This window comes from Osmerus mordax, chromosome 26 (genome assembly GCF_038355195.1).
Source record: "Osmerus mordax isolate fOsmMor3 chromosome 26, fOsmMor3.pri, whole genome shotgun sequence".
Lineage (NCBI taxonomy): Eukaryota > Metazoa > Chordata > Actinopteri > Osmeriformes > Osmeridae > Osmerus > Osmerus mordax.
This window is the reverse complement of record NC_090075.1, coordinates 3,520,935-3,533,182: the sequence shown is the minus strand read 5'-3', so window position 1 is coordinate 3,533,182 and position 12,248 is coordinate 3,520,935. Positions and strand designations below refer to the sequence as shown.

At 49.0% G+C, this 12,248-nt stretch overlaps 1 protein-coding gene across 1 annotated transcript; it reads left to right on the top strand.

Annotated features, from left to right (window-relative positions):
* The first annotated feature begins 4,407 nt into the window (after nt 1–4,407).
* On the top strand, nt 4,408–7,952 carry s100p (S100 calcium binding protein P). Its single transcript, XM_067229890.1, has 4 exons — nt 4,408–4,651; nt 4,996–5,166; nt 5,605–5,800; nt 6,190–7,952. Exons 1-4 carry the CDS (start codon nt 4,599–4,601, stop codon nt 6,472–6,474), a joined length of 705 nt encoding a protein of 234 aa, XP_067085991.1. The 5' UTR covers nt 4,408–4,598; the 3' UTR covers nt 6,475–7,952.
* The last annotated feature ends 4,296 nt before the right edge of the window (nt 7,953–12,248 follow it).

The window sequence follows — 12,248 nt, the reverse complement described above, 5'->3', positions numbered from 1 at the left end:
GGTACTCTCTGTTCCCCAACGTCTGTTACTTTCTTTTCTCTGAGTCACCATTCCCAATCATTCGCTCAGAGAATCCTCCTCCCGCCCTCGCACCGGGCTGCATCTGAGGCCCTGTTATTATCCCCCCCACCCCCACCCCGCCCCCCGCCCCCACCCCCCCCACACCCACCCGCATCCACCCGTCCCTGGTGAAAGCCCGGGCCTCCAGAACACTCCAGACTCCCATGCAGGCACTCAAATAGCACCAGCACCTGGCTCTCACGCACTCGCCTTCGACAGCCACTGAGGCAACGTGGCATTCCTCTCCCCCAAATCCTACCCCACCGAGCTCCCCCTTACCCCTTTCCCCCTAGCTGCCCCACCCCCTCCCCCCACCTGCTCGTTCCCAGCGGCAGAATTTTTCCGTCCACGCGGGAAACCGTTGCCCACTCGCAGGGTTGGATGACATGCAGTCGCCTCATAAATTACACGTTGCGAAATTTGAGGATTGTCCCTTTGACGCCATTTATACCTCAGCCCTCTGAAAATACCCGCCCCCCTCTAAGTGAATCCGCGTCACCCAGGTCTGCGAACTTGACGGAAAACATTTGTGTCGGAAAAAGCACTTCACGCTAAAAGGGCAACGATCTTTAATTCCCAAGGTAGACCCGTTCAGGTTAATGTCGTTGATTAATATTTCATCGTGGCGGGCTTTGTTTGTGTTCTGGAGCCATTAGCTTGTCTAATGGAGCAGCTAATGCTGTTTGGATTCTGTCCGAGATGTCTGGAGCTGTCTAGGTGAAGTGCTCTCACACAAACACCCTCTGTCAATCACAAAACAATATTATTTTCTTTTTTTGTAAAGCTTTAAAAGCTTTTTAAAGACACGTGAATCGCTAATGAGTGGCTCATAAAAAAAGTGTAGAAATGAAGGTTAGTGCATTTCGATTTTATTTGTGTGTGTGTGTGTCGGTTTCTTGAGATCCAGGGGGTTTCAGACCTGTTAACCTTCCCTGTGGGGTTTTCAGACCTTCATGGGACAGCTTTTATGAATGAACATTCCTTTCCATGTGACCTCTAGGGCTTGAATTTTAGATGGATGGCATGTGCTCATACATTTCCCAACACTCTCATTCGTTCACGCTGCACACACACACACACACACACACACACACACACACACACACACACACACACACACACACACACACACACACACACACACACACACACACACCTCCCATGCTGGGGGCACCTCGTTGATGACTGCTGTAATCCTTCTGAATCGGGGTTTTAAAACCTACTGACATGCTATTCCCCTTGGCCATAACACCTGCAAGTTCATAGATTTTTTTGGTAATTCTTGCCGTCACAGAGCATGCCCAATAGTACAGGGCACAGGGTTAGATTCTCCCCTAATGAGAGTAATAGACCAGAAAAAAAACTCCCATTTAAAACATCATTATAACTCCCTGTGATGGTGTGTGTTTATGTTGGTTTTGTTAAAGTGACAGTTCACTGAAATATTCAGATACACAGCCGGTTGGAAGTCAGTGTCGAGGGTTACACAAGCTGTCACACCTGTACTCTATCTAAAGATGATTACGTTAACCTGTGTATTCAGTTTTAAATAGCAACTTGTTGCATCGTAGCATTGAAGTGGCATAATTGGCATTGTTGCGATTGCGAGGCAGTGTCCATGGAGTGCCATTAGCTTTGCTACCTTCATTAGAGCATAGTGCTCCCACTCATCTCTCATACAGTGCACAATTACACAACCTAATCTAGCATGAAATGACAGGACCACTAATGACATCAACAAGGATCATTCGAAAGGAAAATGTTGATTTCAGCCTAAATATAAAGCCTAAAGGAGTGTTTTACCCAGTAGGAATGTGTGAAGAAGTGTTTTATTATGTGGGTCTCATCTTGTATCAGCTAGACATACTGTTTACAAACAGAGAGCTCATTGTTTCGAAAGATTTAGTCCAGAACTCTCGCTACAGCGAGACAAAGTGTGTTGGCTGAGTCGAGTAATAGCCCTAGCGTAGGTTTTGCTGTTGCGCAATTCTGGAACCCATCGCAGAAGGAGATGGACAGAGTATTGCTGTGAAGCATCTGTGTGTCTGGTGGTTGTCCAACAGACAGTTAGGTGAGTGCTGGGAATCATCTGTTCTCGTTTGAGCATGTCATAAGTCCAGAAGGCCATAGTAGCGTTTGGAGTTAGCATTAGCGCTCAGCGAGGTTGATGACACAAAAAAGACTTGGAAGGCAAATCAACGTCGAAGCCCTGACACAATACTGTGGTGAGACTTCTAAAATGGTTAAACCGGTACACAACAACAACAAAAACACATTAATCATACAAGAAGCTAAACTCCTTTGGAGTGGTCTATTGACATTCACAGCTTTCCCCAGAGATTCCGTAAGTCTCTATTTGAGGTAAATAGGAAATGAAAATGCATACTCCCTGAGGAGAAGTTGCTGGACATTTGGCATGGTTAAAAGGTGTGTTTATGGAGCATAGTAAACTTAACGGCGTAGGCCTGAACCGACTCGTAGTCCAGATGTTGCTACTGATCACAGATGGTCACCACTGCTTGTAATGCATGCAGAGTAAGATGTATGGCTTTGGATTTCAAGGTGACCTGAATGACAGCTAAAATTCACAAATGTGCTGCCTAATCATCTCTATTTGACCTAAGATACATTCCAGAGGAACCGAAGGAATCCTAAGGTGATCTGGTCGACTGTCGCTTCCTGTCGCTTCCTGTCTGAGATCAGCCTCGTCTCCTGTCTGTCCCTACCCAGATCTGCTCCCTCGTCTCCCAGGGAAACACAGTGCAGCCTCATCCGTGCTCGTCCCTCCCCAACCACCTTCATCCACAGACTGCTACTCATCCAAACTCATCCTTTCGCACGCTGAAGTCGCAAAACTGTTCTTCATCACGGGTTACCAAAGTTTGACTAAACATTGAATTCCCCAGATAGTACTTTGGTACTTTTTTATATCTTAATTTTTTGGCGTTATTGAACAGAGATGTTCACAGAGAGACAGAAAATGAATGAGCGAGAGAGGGGGGGGGGGGGGGGGGGGGGAGACATGCAGAAATGGCCTGAGCCGGAATCGAACCCAGGCTGCTGCACTAAGGCCCCATTGTTCAAAGTCAACTTTAGCATAACGGATGGCCAAGTCAGCTTTCACTGTGCTGTTGAAATCACGTGGCTCTGAAGGAGCGGCTTGTTTCCCGGGTGACCTGGTTCAGGGAAGGGTTGACACGTGTAAACGGCATGGAAGTACAGGAGCAACTCTCTGCCTAATGAAATGACACGCATCACTCTGCCCTGGTCTCGCCAGACACCTGGGGTGACTAGTTATCTCCCCTGGATATACGCAGCGCCAGTGTGTGTGTGTGTGTGTGTCCAAGTGTTTTTTTTATTCTGAATGCTAGCCACGTGTACATCAACACAGACACACAAACGTCAACACACTGAACTGCTCTTTTGTTGTGCTCCAGTCAGCGACTAAGCCACGCCGGTGTTTCACACGCTCGCCCTCACCCGAGCCTACCGACGAGCCTGAGTCTGGCCGTCGAGGAGGGAGAAGGAGGTGGAGGGAGATGAATAAAAAGGGAGGAGATGGATGAAGTGGTGGGCGAGCGAGCAGGCAAAAGGGGAGGGAGGAGGCTGGAGAGAGGATGGAGGGGATGTGTGAATAGCTGATGGCTTTTAGTGGTGAATAGTGTTGGAGGATCAATGTGCTATTGCAGCTCCCCGTCTGGAAGCCTCGTTATTATGCCTGCTCTGCTCCGCCGTCCGACTATGAATAGTCAATTACAAACGAACGGGCAGGAAATAGAGAAACAGGCGAGTGGGTTTGACGCACATCCTGAGGCGCGTGCTTGTGTTTGTGTGCGCGTGTGTTCCCTCCCTTTGGCTCTCTCACGCTCTGTCTCTCACTTGCTTGCTCTCTCTCCCTGCCCACTTCCCTCTCTCTCCCTCCATCCCTCCCTCTCATTTTCTTCTCTCTCTCTCTCTCTCTCTCTCTCTCTCTCTCTCTCTCTCTCTCTCTCTCTCTCTCTCTCTCTCTCTCTCTCTCTCTCTCTCTCTCTCTCTCTCTCTCTCTCTCTCTCTCTCTCTCTCTCTCTCTCTCTCTCTCTATCTCTCCCTGCTCCCCCCTCTCTCTCTCCCTCCCCTCTCCCTCCCTCTCCATGGTTTCCGTCCCTACTCGCAGTCCTTGGATTACACCAACCCAATCGCCAGTTTGCTTGTGACTCCTGTGGATAAGCTGTGGTTCTCAGCTCTGAGAGAAACTTGCCTCTCTGGCAGTGACTGACTGGATGAGATTTAACCTCAGCTTTTCTGTGAACAACAGCTGCCCAGCCTCACGCCCAGCCTCACGCCCAGCCTCACGCTGTGTGAGGGCCATCCCTGACCAACTTTGGGGCTGTGCCAGAGGGGCTTTGGTGCTGTAAGGAGATGCGTCGCTGCTTCCCAGGGGGTGCCGGATAGGGGCAGATGGGTAACAGAGTTTGCGTGTCGTTGGCAGGTGGTTGCAGCAGCCCAGCGTGAAGTCCTCCGACAGTGGTGGACTACAAATCCCAGCGTCCTCGCAGAGCATGTTCCTCTGGGCAGGAAGTAAAGGAGTGCAGGGAGGAGGAAGTGAGAGGAGGTATTGTATCCCTTATGAGTTTGTCAACAACACATTCAGGTTTTTATTCTACGAATGCTTCTCTCCAGTTAGTTCAAACTTTGCTGCTGGATGAAGTAGTTCTAAGTAATGTTTGAATGCAAAACAAGTGTGCATCAATAAAAGCTATTAAGAAACCAACCACAAGATGTTGAAATCTACATTGATCTGTATCGATCAGTCAAACGTTACCTTATTGATTTAAACTGATGCTTTTTAATCCTACCCAGATGGATGGGATGTGAAGGTGAAGCACGACAGTCGTGCGTGCACGTGTGCGTGAATATGCCTGTGTGTGTGTGTCTAAAGCTGTTGACCTTCGTCAGGGCCGTCTACCAGAGTATCCGTGAGTATGACGTGTTGGACAAGAGGAAGACGGTGACGGCGCTGAGGGCGGGGGAGGACAGAGCCATACTGCTGGGCCTCAGCATGGTCCTCATGTCCGTCATGATGTACTTCGTGCTGGGCATCACCCTGGTGCGCTCCTACTCTGACAGGTAACAGGTGTGTGTGTGTGTGTGTGTTTGTGTGCGAGTGCACCTCGTCTCTCTATTTCGGTCTGTGTCTTTTGTTCTACGTGCGCGTGTGTGTGTGTCTCTTTCTTTATCTCTGTGTCTCTCATTTTATGTGTGTGTGGGCAGAATTCCCTCTCCTGCTCTCCAATTCCACATACGCCAGTAGATTCGCTGAACTAGAATCAAGCTTTTTTCCTTCCAAGCATAGTGTCGCTCTGTCTGTCATGGGTCACATGTCTGTGACTTGGCTCAGGAATGTTCAGGGGGGACCAAAGTTGTCTGCCGTCGACGTCCAGGACAACAAACGAAGCAGAAAGCGGATTGGACGGGAAAAATTCACAGGTCAGTGACTCTTGGCTCGCGTGACGCTAACCCCTCCTCACCCCCTCCCCTCCCACCCTCCCCCCCTCCCCTCCCCAGCGTCTGGACCGAGGAGTCCAGCTGCACGGTGCTCAACTCCACCATCGTGGGGGACGTCAACTGCAGCTACAGCTGCGGCTCGGAGTGCTGGAAGAACTCGCGCTACCCCTGCCTGCAGGTCTACGTCAGCCTCAACTCCTCGGGGAAGGTGCTCCGTCTGGCCCACAACGAGGAGGCCCAGGACAGCAACCCCGAGGTGGGATAACCCTCGCGACCGTGTCCCCCCTAACCCCTAACCCTCCCCGCAGTCAGAGTAGAAATCGAGAAAAGAATTGAGCAGGAGACCACAAATGATGCCTAACTGGACATTGAATCCCTGACCGGCATTCAACCAGGAAGTCTTCCTCATTTAAAGGCACATTGAAATGAAATGATGTGTTTGCTCTGTCAAGAGTTTCCTACCAGGTGTCTTAGCACTCCCAACCCTTCTGTTGAGGAGCACTGAAAGGGGCGACCTAGCTCAAGCTCACCCAAAGCGTCTGACGGCGTTTCCCCCCCCCCCAAAAAAAGCATGTCGACAGGCGCGGCCCGTGTGTACTAACGTGTGTCACCCGTGCGGCCTGTGTCCCCCCCCCCCCCCTCCAGTGTTTCTACGTGCCCAAGTGTCGCAAGGACTACGCCGCCGCCGTCGCCATGGCGACGAACATCTCGGAGCGGCTCGGGAGGCAGCAGACGGTGCCGTGCTACTCGGACCCCGAGCAGCGGGAGGACAGCGCCATCCTGACCCGCCTCTACGGGCAGCTCGCCGTCTTCCACTCCCTCTTCTGGCCCACCTGCACCCTGATCGGCGGGACCGCCATCGTCGCCATGGTGAAGCTCACGCAGTACCTGTCGATCATGTGCGACCAGGCGAGCCGGATCGGCAGGTGAAAGGGCGACGGGGGGTTGCTGTCGTGACAGCCGGGCTAGAAGAAAGTTCCGGACAGTCAGGCGTGGTCCACCTCTGCTGTGTTTGGACTCTGGATTTGAACCCATGTCTCCCATGTAATACAAAACATACCAGAGCACTGACTGGACCATCAAACCAGCAGCAAAGTCATCTAGAGAGTCCTGGACCTCTACTGTGATTCTCCGGGCCACTCGGCCAACAGCAAGGAACCGCGCTTAGCCTCTATGGGGTGGAGGCGGTTTGGTGACCTTGCTTGTGTAAGCTTGGTCAGTGCTTTGGAATCGCGCAGCAAATCAAGTCCAATCGCGCGGCAGATTCCAGAGGGTCCGGCAGTGATTTGCACCACAGAAGTGTGTGTGTGTGTGTGTGTAAGGGGGAGCGGACTGACCTTGGACTGGTGACCAGGCCTTTCAGCTGCCCCTGGTATCTTGGCGGGCTCTCCCAAAGATGCACCCGCAGGACTGGCAGCGAGGAGGTGAATCACTGTGAGCGCGAGACACACACACACACCCACACACACGCAAACACACACACGTACCTTTTTACAGCCTCCAGAAACAGACCCACAGTGTGAGAAGACAAGATTAGGGAACGTGTCCAGCAGCGGACCCTGACCCGCCCTTGACCCGCTTCCATCGGCGCTACTGAACCAGCCAGGATGTGGCGACAACTTAGTGACATGTGGACAAATGTTTGGAACCCCCACCCCACCTCCCTAGATTCTGCTCCAAGCCTGGCTTCTCATGTTACCCACAGTGTCAGGTGGAAGCTTGCACAACCACAGGGGGGGCTGGAGAGCTTTCCAGGGCCCCCTCACCAGGGGTGTGACCTCTCCCTCCACAGCCTTGACCAGGAGCCACCCTTGGCCCCCAGCCTCCTCCCCAGACACTGGAAGAATTTCGATCCGTTTAAGGGTAAGATGGTGAAAATTACCCGCAGCTTGTGAGAGGGTCAAAGTGTGGCTCCTGCTATGTTGTTAATACCTAACATGTTGTCTCAGATCCGCAGAGGGGTGCGACAACTGGGGTTAGGTGTTCTTCCTGGATAGGTCTGGGAAACGGACACTCCATTACCAAGCGAACAATCTGGGAGGGCTTGTTTTTGTACCAGTGTGTCTGTCAGGAGAAAAGTGTTTGTCACAAGTGAATGATATAGTTTGACAACCTAGATGTCTTAGAAGTCCACAATGCCTTATGTAATGTTCTGATGACTAAGTCCCTGTACTGTTTGGGGGAATGCTTGAAATGTAGGCCATTAGCTGCAGCACACTGAAGCACAAATCCATTAGAGAGGTGGGGGGTATTCACAGAATGGTGATTGATCACAGTCATTCAGACCGATTTGGAGAAACGTCAATTATTAATCATTGGTGACACAGCTTGGTGGCCACTGCTATTTCTGTTGGTCGGTTGTGTTGTCGTCAACTTCATCACGTATCATGTATGTATCATGTATGTATCATGTATGTATCATGTATGTATCATGTATGTATCATGTATGTATCATGTCGTGTTTAAAAATGGACTTCTGTTGGACCTGCTGATCAGGAAGCTTCTGAGCTGAACATCCTGTAGTGTCCGGATGATTCAGCTGGTGGTTACAGGTCTTCACACACACACACACACACACACACACACACACACACACAAATGCAGGTACACTCCTCTGCGATGGTGTCTAGTCAGTCCCCCCCCCCCCACCGTCCCCTCTGCTGTAGACACCCATAGCCACCATCAGAGAGCAGCAGGTGTGCTGGTGACGGAGGTGAGAGGACTGTGTTTGGGGCTGCTAGCAGGGCAATCAGCTGGCTCTCCTGGTGATGGATCTGCAAGCAGGGGAGTGTGATCACCCAGACCTCCCTACGTGGGAGACAGATAGGGCCGGTCTGGGCTCTCATCACAGCTTTGCTTCTGAGAAGGACACGGTCTGATTAGACGGGAAGAATCTAGTCCCATCTCTGGATGCAGCGTGGCCCGGGAATCATGATGTTCGTTTGATTTGAGGCCTTGTTTGATTGAGGTTCAAGATTGTTTTTTTGTTGTTGTTTTTTTTAAGAATTCAAACCAAGATTTGTATGATTTTTTACTTGGCCATAATTTGTATATGATTTTTGTGTAAAAGAAAATACTTTTATATGAAACTAACTAAAGTACATTTAGTTATGTGTTTATTAATTAAAAAAGCACAGTCAATTTGAAGTAAACTTCAGTACATTTCCTTCAGAAAATAACAAGCATTTTATCCTTGTTTAGCTTGAGGTAAAGGCCCTTTGCCTTTCATCACTATTGAATATATAAGTATAGAAACCAAGACTGGAAGTGGAATATGTTTCTGTAGATACACTTAAATGAAGCACAAAGGGAAATGACTGCAACAGCACATAATAAACCTGGGCTGTGGAGCCAGAGACCGCCAGAGAACACAAAGGAGAGAGAAAGGGAGAGAGAAAGAGAGCGTAAAAGCAAGAGAGGGAAAGAGAGGGAGGGAAAGAGAGAGACAGAAACAGAGAGATAAAGAGAAGGGAGAAAGGGAGAGGGAAAGAGAGAGACAGAAAGAGAGAGAGGGAAAGAGAGGGAGGGAAAGAGAGAGACAGAAAGAGAGAGAGAGAGAGAGAGCGGGAAAGAGAGGGAGGGAAAGAGAGAGACAGAAAGAGAGAGAGAGAGGGAAAGAGAGACAGAAAGAGAGAGAGAGAGTCATTTTCCAGAGTGTCAATGCTGGAAGGATAAACGCTGTCTCTTGTTTACATCCTGATCCTTACCACCACTTTCTGTGAGCAAGTGAACACTACAGCACTCGTCTCATTTCCTTTTCCTGTCTGCCTCGCCTTTTTCTACCAGAGACTGCAGGTTGTTTGCCTCCCCCTTTTCTATCAGAGCCTACAGGTTATTAGTTTTCTGGCAAGTCCAGGCCGACAGCTGGAAACGAGGGACTGGATAGTCTGTCAAATAAAATGCCAGTAAAATCATGCAATCACTGAGAACATGTTTTGTACTATTGATGAAAGACTCAATGAACACAACGATTCGCCGATCTGCACAATAAACAAGTCTAATCATAAGGCCAGTCGTTCAATATTTTATAATGTGGTGTGTGTGTGTGTTTGGTGTTCTTGTGTGGCTGGAGCACGGAGACCTGTGTACACACCCCCTGGAAGCCACAGGAAGCTGTGCTCAGCAGCATCCTGTCCGACACGTTGAACAGAGGACTGACATTCCTCTGGCTTCCTCTGGCTTCGACAGTGTTTGTGTGTGTGAGTGTTTGTGTGTGTGAGTGTGTTTGTGTGTGTGTGAGTGTGCGTGTAGATTAGCTCAAATTAACTCCAGGAGACAAAGAACTTTTCCTGATATAAATCAGGCCTCCTCTTCTTCCTCCTCCTCCATGCACACGCACACACACACACACACACACACACACACACACAGACAAACAGTCACCTGTTTACAGGTCTGAGTGTGTGTACACAAAGAACAGCTGGCTCAACGACTCACAGCAGGCTTGGTGGGGGGGGGGGGGGGGGGGCGAGATGGGGGGGTGGGGAGGACTACTAACGATCAACGTCTGAGCAAGAACAACACAACCAGGGTCAGGGCCCATTCATGAAACTTTGGCTCCCCCCTCTGGTGACTGGGAAGACATGCTTATCAGTCGTCTAACGGTCCTGCCAGATGGAAATGTTGACTGTAATGAGAGCTGGAGGATATGTAACACCACATGAGTCTCAGGTGTTTAATTAGAAATTAAGTTCTCCTCGGGTCAAAATTGAAATATTAAAATTGTGCAAGCAGTCTGTAAACTCACTTAGGAACTTAAAATCAAAACTGACATAATATCTTATGTGGCCTGTAGATGGCTCTATACTTGAATTGGATTTCCAGTCACTTTTGCAATGCAATGCACATATTCCTCTGCAAGTCTTCCTCGTCACAGGCCTGGCGGAGGACATGATGAAACTGTATAGGACCCATACTGACAGAGTCTTTAGTCTGTTCTGGTCTCTGGCGTTGCACTTAAGCAGATAATAATCTGTCAGATGATCTTGTTTTTCTCAGTCAGCCATAAAACATCTCTCTCTCTTTCTCCCTCTCCCTCTCTTGTATTCATTCACTTACCTCCTTTGTTATCCGCAAACTCTACTTACTGGGAGGACATACCGTACATGCTAAAGAAAGACAAGAACACCATCTATAAGTTAAAAGTTCTTTTTACTGAAGTGTTAGTACATAGTGTGACCAAATAGCATGTATTATTCACTGTTGATTAAACGGACAGGAAACCCAGGCCAGTGTTCGTTTCAACGCTGAATACTTCATACTCTGTTCCAGATCGTTTGACTGTTCAATAGAGATTCGGAGGAAACTCTATCCTAATGTTTTGGGTGTGACTCTGTGTGTCATCGTCAAGTCCTCTCTGTGAGCGTCCGGGGAAAGGCACCGTGGCTAATCCTTAGTGACTCGGGAGCTAAACCTCCTCAAACGACCCATCATGGCTCAGTGTTTGATTGGAAATGCTCTTTGTGTAAAGGAGGAAATGGAGCCTTTGAAAATGTCACGTTTATGCACGTGTGTGCGTGCGTGCGTGTGAAGGGGTGAGGTGTGTGTGTGAAGGGGTGAGGTGTGCGTGTGTAGGGGTGAGGTGTGTGTGTGGAGGGGTGAGGTGTGTGTGTGGAGGGGTGAGGTGTGTCTGTGTGGGGGTGGATATGTGGGTCTCCCAGGGGATTGTTGTGTTCCCATGCTGGGGTCATCACTTCCTGACTGAACGACAAACATCTGTTCTTCGCCCCCTTGAAAACATCCTCTTCCAGACTGTCTTTCTCAAACACACATTCACACACACACACACACACACAAATACATACACACACACACACCTTCAAGCTAGAATGCACAGTACATCTTTGTGGTACATGTACAGTACATGTTTCATAAAGGGTAAGCCTAAAAGATGCTCTTCATCATGTTGTCATGGATCTAGTCCAGTCCAGTCATGGACCTAGTCCAGTACAGTCCTGCCTAGTCCCAGTCTGGGCCCAACGGGTGCATTTGAGCAGCTTCATACAACAGAACCAGATAGTAGTCTGCTGCTCTGAGGTCGACCAATGATCTGGCATGGTGTCTGTGATGCAGCACTAGCTTTGGCCCAGATCAGTAGGCGCTTCACTCATCTCTCTGAGTCTCTCCTTCTTTCCCTTCCCCCTCTACCACCCCCCCCCACACACACACACACCACCACCCCCATCTCTCCAGCTCTCGTAGGAAGTGTAGCAGAGGACAGAAGCTGCAGACACACAACACTTCTACCAAGCACACCAATCGATGAAACCCATTTAATTACCATGTTTCAGCTCCCTGCAAAATCCCCCAGCCCTGCAATAAAGCCTATGGACGTCATGTGGCTACTGCAGGTAATCTGGAACAGATCTGGACAGCTATTTCCTGATGCTGTGCATTCAAATGTTCCCTTTAGATATCTATCCTTCTCTCTGTAAACAATTGTTGTAAATGATTTAGGAGTCATCACATAAGCAAATAATTCATCAAATCATCAAAACAAGTCATCATTATTCATCATCATAAAGTCCAGTGTTACTACCAATGCAAGAAAAATTAAATAAACAGAGCATGTTCTTTTCAGTAAATGATTCTTGCGCTTCTGGAACATCATCCTCTCTAATCTACTTAAATAATTATAGAGTGATATATGGTACTCATGCACATATGTAAAATCCACCTACAGTATTTACAGTACAATATTCATA

What these genes read in the sequence shown, in the direction of transcription:
- s100p (XM_067229890.1), top strand. Translation starts at nt 4,599, where the DNA reads ATGTTCCTCTGGGCAGGAAGTAAAGGAGTGCAGGGAGGAGGAAGTGAG. An exon ending in GGAGGAGGAAGTGAGAGGAG is followed by an intron (nt 4,652 to 4,995) that starts GTATTGTATCCC and finishes GACCTTCGTCAG; the next exon opens with GGCCGTCTACCAGAGTATCC. An exon ending in CCCAGGACAGCAACCCCGAG is followed by an intron (nt 5,801 to 6,189) that starts GTGGGATAACCC and finishes CCCCCCCTCCAG; the next exon opens with TGTTTCTACGTGCCCAAGTG.